This window comes from Uloborus diversus, chromosome 9, assembly GCF_026930045.1.
Source record: "Uloborus diversus isolate 005 chromosome 9, Udiv.v.3.1, whole genome shotgun sequence".
In the NCBI taxonomy this organism is placed as follows: Eukaryota; Metazoa; Arthropoda; class Arachnida; order Araneae; family Uloboridae; genus Uloborus; species Uloborus diversus.
Window position 1 is genome coordinate 146,611,361 of NC_072739.1, and position 9,980 is coordinate 146,621,340.

General features: G+C 31.8%; 1 protein-coding gene across 1 annotated transcript in view; it reads right to left on the reverse strand.

The window, feature by feature from the left end:
- Positions 1-9,890, reverse strand: part of LOC129229439 (BOS complex subunit TMEM147-like) — a 40,306-nt gene extending 30,416 nt beyond the window's left edge. The window contains 2 exon segments of the mRNA XM_054863749.1: positions 9,633-9,670; positions 9,672-9,890. Coding sequence (XP_054719724.1) covers positions 9,633-9,670; positions 9,672-9,710 — 77 coding nt within the window. The 5' untranslated portion in view covers positions 9,711-9,890.
- Between the last annotated feature and the right edge of the window lie 90 nt (positions 9,891-9,980).

Below are 9,980 nucleotides of genomic sequence, written 5' to 3' on the forward strand. Positions count from 1 at the left end.
TATTAGTAAATCAATTGTTTTACATAAACAAGTCATTCTTGCTTAATGAAATTGTTACCAAATGTTTGTGACATCTCAAAGTACTTTGTGGTAACTAATGTAAGTCTAATTCATGTTAAAGTGTGTCGTTGGGGAAAGTTATTAAGTACATAATTCATCAAAATCTTAAGAGAAACGTGAGTTAAGCTGTTAGATTTGCATCAATTACCACTCACATGCTCTCGAAACCAGCCTTAGCAAAATTTTGTACTGTTTTCTCTCTTTTTATCTTTCCTTTTTCTTGCAGATGCTAAAAATCCTATGGCTTTTAGTTGCTTTCTTTTTTTAACCCCCCTTTTACCCCCCCCCCCTCTTCCCCAATTTTTAGTCCCAATCGCTTCCTTTGAAAATGATTATAAACTATAGGTCCTACGAGGTAATTCATAAATGTTTTAAAGTTTTTTTGTTGCTACAGTAAGACATTTGAACCCAGGAATAACAGTAATATCCTACGACTATATCCACTGATGCTTTGAAGCTATAATTAACATGCCTTTTAGTTTCGAGAAAGTGCCCTTTTTTTGAAAAACAGCACCCTGCCCTTTTTTAATCCTGGGGAAGCTCTGCTAGAGAAATAATAAATTAGATTGAAATAAGTGTTTTTATCTTTGAATATTGAACTATTTCACATAGAAGGTTGCTTTAACAGTTACGGATTAAATGCCCGCACATGTTTCTCTTTTAAAATTCAAAACCAAAACCAGTTGAACTGAGTTCGTTTTTTAAGTGTAATTTTTCGAACGTAGACAAAAAGTATTTTTTTTTTCAGCAGAAAGCAGAGGAGTAGAAAATGATTTCTTGCTAATGAAGTTGATAGTAATTTTAATGCTTTATATCGTATTCGCGCGAATAAAAAATTAAAGGTTTACTGGGTGAAACTCGTAGTTTTAATTTGGCGTAGTATTTTTTCATTTGTACAAAAGGTCGAGCACTGCTATTAGAAACATCTACATTTCAGCATACAATGAAAATGTTTTTCTGCGCAAAAAGGATTTCCTTGAGGTAAATCTAATACTTTTTTATGCTTACATTATGCTGAGTGATCTGGATGGAGTCAAAGCCTTAAAAAAAAGGAAGAACATCCTTCGATTAACAGTCAACTTATCTGAAGGATAACTGTAACCTGCATAAATGAGTCGAAACACCAAGTAGCATTCCCACTGCATTTATTTTATTACGTTTGTATGTTAAGAGTACATGTAATGCGTAATACTAATATAAATTTGATATTACATCGGACAGGCCAAACTTGCCCGAAGTTCAGATAGTTTATAGCCGAACGCTCTACCGAAAAAACTTATCAATTTAACCAAACAACTAAGTCCAGTGCTTTTAAGCTTTATTAAAATATGAACACACACACAGGCTATTTTTTTTTTTGCCGAAAGCGACGTAAAAAATGGAATACTGCATTAGAACTTTGCTTTGAAAAAATGCATAAGAACTACAGGCAGCATCAAGGTTTTGAAACAGCAAGGGGCGTTTTCGAATAATATATAAAATAAGATATTGAAGAAACATTTTTTTATTCTTCAAAATTTTTTCAATTTGTTACCGCAGGCTGCTTGAACCATTATGACTTAGATGGTAGCACGTGTTCATCATTTAACAGCACGGTTAAAATACAAAATAAATTGAACTATGCTCTTTTTTAAGCGTAGATTTTCGAATATAGTAAAAATGTGATAAGCTATTTGTTTTTTTGCAAAAAGAAGAAAAAATATATATTTACGCTTCAAATTGAGGTAGTAATTTTTTTTTATTTGTACAAAGAGTCAAAAACTCATTAGAAGAATATATATTTCAATATACGATTTATTATTTTTTTCTGAACAAAAAACAATTCTATTGTATTCTGAAATCTTAAACCTGTTACTTATATTTTCGATTACATTATGCTTTAATTTTCTTACCAGAGCCAAAGCTTAAAAAGAAAAAAAAAAACCCACAATTCAGAAGTAATTTAGCACAAAGTCATTTCAAGTTTTCATATCAGCAAGGAGCGTTTCCTTCTCATTTATTCTATTCCTTCATAGTTGTTATTCACTTAATTAAGTGTTCATGTAATGCGCGATAATTCTCTAATTTTTTGATGCAGATTGTCGGACGTGGACCCGAACACGCATTCTCCTAGTTACGAAGAGAACGCTCTGCCGATCAAGCTATTCAGCTTTGTCGGTCATAGCGCAAATTAAAATTATAAGTTTAACAGAAAACCTCATTCTGGTTCTTTAAAACAGGTTTTTCGGCTGAAAAAAACGATTTTTAGACCGTGGGTCTATTATTCGTCAGTAGCCAGCACCATAAGCTTTAAAATAAGGTGTAAATCAGAAAAATCGATCAAGAATTGAGGAAAATCTGGCGTAGAAACCAAAAACAGGCTACAGAAATAATATATAAGGATATAAAAGCAGACTATAGGATGCTGTGAGAAAATTCTAATGGTGTTTAAAAGGGGTCAGGGGATCTTTACCCCTTACTAAAGAAAAGAACGTGTCTTGGGGAAGCGAGGTCATTTCAACAAAAAGAAAAGCAAATTATGTATGGAAAAAGATCTCAATTCTTCCAAAAAGAAATCTTTAAATTCAATTTTTTTTAACAGATGCAGCTTACTGCTTAGCAAATTAAGTTCTCTTTTTCTCCCCCCCCCCTCTTTTTTTTTTTTTCCTTTCTAGCCTGTCTGAAAAGAAGGGTCTTCAAAATGTGTCTTTTCTTATCTCGCGTCCCTTGCAAGACATTTAAAATATTTTTCAGTTGTTCAATTGCAGTAATGATAGAAATTGACATCCTAAAGACGCATTTATTTAGGCATTTTTCAGACATCAATTTCAAAACATTTCTGGAAGAGGGTCCCCGAACCAAACACCCCTTCACTAAGGTTACTACAAAAAAGTCTGAAGTTGTGAGTTTAAGATTTTAATTTTGAAAAGCTTCGGAGGAAGATCCCTGAAACCTCTCGTTTCGTCTAAACGTCTCCAAAGATGACCTGAAATTGCGTTTTATCTTTCAGAGGAGCATTCTTGAATTCTTTCTTTCCGAAGATGCTTAATGTTAATGAAAAAGTTTGAATTGCTTTTGAAAAGAACCTTAAAATAAAAAAATTAAAAGTTACTGACTATTTATCAGTGTATTTTGTCCAACACCTCATTTCTTTCACCCCCCTCGCCCCATATTTCTTTTTCCTAGTCAGTCTAAAAATAAGAAAGTCTTCAAAATGCTACACTTTGCAAGCCCCCTCCACCCACTAGAACCATTAAAGAGCTTCTCAAACCTCCTTTTCAGGGCTAAAGTGTTAAAAAAATTTCAGGGACAATACTAAATGCCTTGCCTTCTGAAAGCATCGAAAGTCGTTTAAGATGGCTTTCATGGAGCTTCAATTTTGAAAAATGGCCGAACTCCTATAACCTTACCAAATATAATCCACAGTCGCGGTTTTAAGATTTCAATTACAAAAAAATTTCGGACAGAGTGTCTGACTGCTCCTGTATGATATCTGAATGCGAAAAAAAAAAAAAGATTTTCGAAAAGTTTAAGGTGGGGAGCATTTAAAGCCCTCCATCTAGTATCACTGAATATCTCTTTAAAACTTCGTTTTTTAGGACTTAAATTTCAAAATAGTTATTGGGGAGAGCCCCAGAACCACCCTGTCTGTAACATCAATGAAGTTATTCCAAAACTGCGTTTTTAGAACTTCAATTTTGAAAAGTTGAGAGGAGGGGTGACGGATTTCACTATTTTTTTTTAAAAAAATCAATCGAGAGCAACTTTAAAAAGCCCCATTCTTTTCATTACACTAACATCAAAAGATATAGTCTATAATGGCGTTTTAAAGATCTCAATTTCTAAAAAATTTCGCAGAAGGCCCCCCTTCCCGAACTTTTCCTCTCCGTAGCATTACCAAAAACCGTCTAAAACTGTGCTCTTAGGACTATAATTCCAAAAAAATTTCAGGGGGCGAACCCCGAACCACCCTCCACCCTTCCCACCAAATGCGAGAATTTTTAAGAGTGCCCTCCTAACACTATTTTTGGTTGCACCTTGGGTGACAGTATGAAGTCCTTGCCTCACCTCGAACAAAAGATCAGGGCACTGTTGCTCCCTCCCCCTTCAAAAACATTGAAATTACAAAAAAAAAGGGGGGAGGGGAGCTAATCTTGGTTATACGGGCCCCCTCCAAAATAAAATTCTCTTCCGGTGCACTGTTCTGAGTACCAACAATCCTACTAAAGTAGTAATTTGAATGACATTACATTTCCATAAAAACATGCAGAGTACATAAATATTTCACTATGGGGTGACATCAATAAAAAATTAAAAAACATAAAACAGTTAAATGTTTTTAGTCTATAAATCTTCATTTTGTATGTATGTCTCCAAGCATTTCATTTGATTATTCCATTGAGTTTACTTTTTTTTATTGTAATACATAATACAGGGGTAAAAGTGGTCAACTTTTAATACATAGGACATTTTCCACCAAAAATATAGGACAAATATAGGACACGTTTTATGAATAATACTGATATGAAAAAATAAACAATACATAGTATATATAATCTAGATATTCTTGCATAAATTATTATCAATGATTTCAATTAATCATACTGCATACAGTTAAAAAATCCAAATAAAAGTTATAACTTTTATTTAGAATGAGTCTGCAGCTCTTGAATGAATAGCTTCAGAAAAAAAAAAGTTTATACATATATATATGTATTTACGCGCTTAAGGCCATTTTCTATGCCTTGACTGCCTACGTTAATCAGACTGCAAAATCAATTTTTTCTCCAAGTTTCACTATTTTTTTTTCCTTGGAAGGTACATGAACCTTTTCTTTTGCCTCTGATTGTTAAGCATCTGTTCAAGAATTTTTTATTTCTTTATGAATTTTGTACTTAGTACTATGATAAATCATGATAAAATGGAACTCTTTCCTTGGTAATGCATGCATAATTTATTGCTTTCCCAATTGCAGTACCTTAATTGGCCTTAAAACTCTTATTATAGAGTTAATGCTTTAAGATGATCTTTCTTATGTCAGTATCTTTTTGCTTGCGAGAAAAACCTCTTTCAACTGATGCTACATCTTATAAAAGGAGCTAAAGACTTTCACTACTAAAATGCATTTAGAAAGCTGATCAATTTTTATCATTACGAAGTATTTTTCCAAAATGAATTGATTTACATCTAAGTAACATCCAATCCCTATTACTCAAAATTTTTAACAAGATAGTGACATATCAATGGAAGGATCCTGTAAAAATTTTATTTCTTTTTTAAAATTTCTGAAAAGCCTTTTTTTCAATAACAAATTCTGCTAAAAATATAGTGTTCAAATAATGTTAAATTCTGATTTTAGTTAGAAGTTCAAATTTTGAATTCAGGCAGGGTTAATTTATCCCTTTTATTTATTATTTATTTATTTATTTATTTTTTTGCATAATTACCTACATTTAAATATTTCAAATAGACCTTTTTTTTAACATTAATAGCGGCTGAATCTTCCCACATTTTGTTGTTAGTGAAAATTTATTGGCAAAGTGCTTCATCAAGTTTGGAGAGCTTGTCATAAAATATAGATCATTGAAGCTTTCTTTTAAAACAAATTGCAAATTTTGTCAAAAATACTTTACAAAATTTAAAGAGACGGGTGCTGGCAGAGATTCCAAAAAAAAATCTTGTTTTTAAGCAGTCTTGAATTGTCAAGTCGTGAAAGAAAGTGCAAATCAAGTGACCAAACGGCTTTTCAATGATAATTTTCTACAATTTTTTATAACAAACTATAAGAATATAGGAAATGTAGGACAATTTCAAAAATAAAGGAAATATAGTACACTTTTGATGCTTTTTTTGAAAATGTAGGAAATATAGGATATATAGGACTACTTCTACACCTGATAATAGTGTGATCACACCAAATAGCTTATTCACATTTTTAAATTTTAACACACATTCAAAAATTAAAATTTTCACATTGTAAATAAATCATGATCTAAAATTAGTTGCACCAATGTGTAATTATTATTATTATTACTATTATTATTTTTTGAATTTACTAAATTCAAAGTTAACAATCATTCTATTTAAATTAAAGGATTAATTTATAATTAGAATTATAAACTAAAGGTCAAGATTTACGGTCGCCACGCCACGTGGCGACTCAGTTTTCAAAATTGGCGACCCCAAAAAATTTCTACAGTCGCCAACTTTTTTGGGGGGTTATTTTTAATTTAGATCCCAAGAAAAGAATTTCATTGCATCAGTACTATAAGGATTCACCGATAGAGATCGTACTCCGACTAAATGTTGTTTATTTTACAAAGCTTGCATGTCCTTTCTCACTGCCTGCCTGTATGTTGGTTATTTTACGATGCTTGAATGCTCCTCTTACGCGATTTAGGCCATGTAAAAAAAGCAAGAATACAGTGAATTAGGAAGCCATTTGCTCAAGATTAGAGCGTTTGCTCCTTTGTCTTGACTCTTTGTTTTTCAAGTAACTAGCGTACTATAATCATGATTTCAAGAAGAAATCATTGTATTTTAGATTATATTTCAGATTAATTTTGATTATTTCTTCAAAGTAATAACCTTTTCACGTTTAGTTGCTCAAATGGTATATTAAATTTATTTATTTTTTACACCGCCTCCGATTATGCAAAACTTTTTTTTTCTTCAGGCCCATTTTAGAACCTGCAGATTATAGGCCGTCCGCGGATAATGCACAGGAAAATACGGTTATTAAACGGGGTTCGTACATTCCGGAGAACCTGGAACCGTCATGGAAAACGACATAGTTAAAAATGTCAGGGAAATTTCAAATTTTGCCCCCCCCCCAAATTTTTTTTTTGCAATTTTTTTCCAAGGGAATTTTGTACCTTGAGTTCTAATCTTCGTTTTTATCGATGTTTCCTGAAAAAAAAAATTATATAAAAGATTTGAGGCAAAATGACGCTGGCAATAAAATAAAAAAGGACCGTGGACGCCATTTTTGCCCCTCAATAGTTCCAAAGAAAAAAATTCCTAGGGTGAACAGGAATTATGCACAAATTTATTGGGAGAGAAACATTTTCCTGCGTCTAAAGCACAAGCCTGCGGATGGTAGGGTCAATTGGGAAAATCGTTTTTTAATCGAAAAGTCTTTTCAGCTACGAATGAAACGTAGTCGCCATTTTTGATCATTTATAAGATGGAAGTAGACATGATGCTTAAATGTCTAAGTTTCCAAAAACAAAGCAGAATCGGATGTTTTCTTTAACTGCAAACTAAACTTAAACAAAACAACGCAAAATGTGCTGCAACTTTTTCTCGTTTTTTTTTCTTAAAATTTAATTTAAATAAGTAATTTTCTTGAGAAATGAAAAATTTTGTTCTTAAAACTTAATCTTTTCCTCATTGCCTTGCACGCAAATGTGCTAGAAACTTTTCAACTGAATTGTAGTTTCACGAAGATTTATTATTTTTAAATTGTTTTCACGCCACAAATTCAAAAAATTATTTCTTAATTTTTGTCGTAGCCGCCATATTTGGTCATTCCCAGATGGCAGTGCACAAGACTTTTTTAGAGCCTAAGTTTCCGAAAATGGCATTGGATGTTCATTGTAGTGCAAACTATTGATAACAACGCAAAATGTGCTCTTTTTTCCCGGGTAATTCGTAATTATTTTCTGGAAAAATGCGAAATTTTATCTTCAGAACATTTTTTTTAAATTCTAATTGATTTAGATGCTTTTGTGCTAAAAACCGACTATTTTGTCTTAATTGTAGTTTTTTAAGGATTAATTATTGATCTTTTTCTAAAACAGTTTATGTTTTGCTTTAAATCTTGTTCTAAAAGTATGAAAATATTTTGCAAATTTCGATTCTTTAAAAGTGAAAAAAAAAATCATATTGTATGTTTTTTTACATAAACCCTTGAAGGTCGTTCCGATCCTATTTGATTCCCAATTAACTCAAACAGCCTTTATTCTGAAACAATCGTCAAAATAGGAAGACAAATTATTTAATTTAAAACTTGAAAAGGCAACTTGTTTTTGACCGCAGAAAGTCCCCCCTCCCCTGTGAGCCCCGTTTTATCATTCCTTTGCCATAAACAATGTTCCATGTTGTCCCATAAATAATGTATTTCATTAAAAATCCTATATATCATTAAAAATAGAAAGAAAAAAAACTATTTCTATAAACTATATCTTATATTTCTGCTGTGAACGTAGTCGCTATGTTTGGTCATACCTTTAGTTCAAATAATGCAAAAAGAATGTTTTTTTTTGGAAATATATTCTTGGTAAATGCCAAATTGTATATTACTGGAGGAGGTTTGTAGTTAATTATTTTTATGCCAAAAAAAAAAAAAAATCTTAATTATTGAAAAAAAACAAATCATATGTTTATCTAATATTTTTTCGATTTCCTTCGTGCTAATTTTTTTACAGTTAATTCTTTTCATTAAACTAGTTACCCGAAAAGTGCATGTTGATTTTTACTACCATGGCATTTGCAATGATTTACAAAAAGATTTTAAAGGAATTTGTTGTTGTTTTGATGGGAAATACTTTTTTTTTTCACTGTGTACACTACTTTATTTTTGGTTTAAAGATTTTTTATATTTCTTGTTAGCATTCCTTTAGCATCACTTTCATAATATTTGTTTCAAGAAATACAAATTGAAATCGGCCCCCCCATTCTTGTACTAGAGCGCTGTTTTCAAAACCCGAAAAACTGGTGGCCACCAAATTTTTTGAGTCTAGTGGCCATTGGCCACTTGAAAATTTTCTGAATCTTGAGGTTTATTATAAACTAATTTTATTACACCATAACAATAACTTTATGTATGGATAATCAGTTGATTTTTCATTTTGTGCAGTTTCTTCCGGCATCCCAGACTTTTTACAAAAAAGTGGACAAAATACCAACCCTGCCTATAGGCGGATACAAATTGCTATTCATAGACTGAAAAATCGTCACCAATAGGCATAAAGAATTTGTTGCCTATGCTAGCTGTCTTGCAACAATAAAAGAAATTTGGAGAAACTTATACTACGTTTCTAAAAGCCGCACAAGAAATTAAAGTATTTAAAATTTTGCTGCTGAAGGCTAAAGACTAGCTTTGCTATTTGGAAATTAATCATTGCTAAGAAGTATTTGGCAAGTGTCCAAGAGGCCATGCTGTATGACGCTGACACTTTGAAAAGGAAATTTGGCAGGACAAAAATTTGAAAAGATAAAATGGCTTGACTTAAGTGACTAAAAGGTTGGAAAACCAGTCTGTAATTATTGAAAAAGTTCCTAAGATGTTTTGTGTTAATACATACTTCATAACGTAATAAAAAACAACGTCAAAAAAAAAAAGCATTCTTTTGTCGGATGTCTTTTCATCCATAAGCTCATTACTTTTTGCATTGAAAAAGGCGTTCCCTGTAACCCGAAACAAATGTCTGCTGTAATTGGCAATTTGTGCTTTTTTGACCTTTTCTTACTTTACTATTCAACTATTTATTTATCTTACATACTTCATAGTCTTTCTTTTTTACTGGATTACAAAAAAGAGAGATTTTAACCAGGGAAATATTTGAGAAGCAAAAAAGAAAGAAACTCACAGTCCAGAAAACTTGTACGTCATAAAATAAGGCGCATAAGGCGAGAGCTATACAGTTCCCAAAATGAAATAGTGTCATTTTTTTTTTTTTTTTGAAGGAGTTGATGAAATTCTGGAGTAAATCTTGTATATTTTACAACTTTAGTTTATTTGTTCGTGGGACACAGGAAAAATTCACACTATCTCTGTTTAATTATGTATTTACATTACTCACTACATTAAAAAATGTAAATGACTGAAGAGTCGCTCGTTCCAGTTGTTTATAAGAATGGCGGTTCAAGTTAATTCCAGCGATTCATAGTTTATCGGCTCTTTCTCAACTTTTGCTTTTTGCATGCAGATCTTTTGA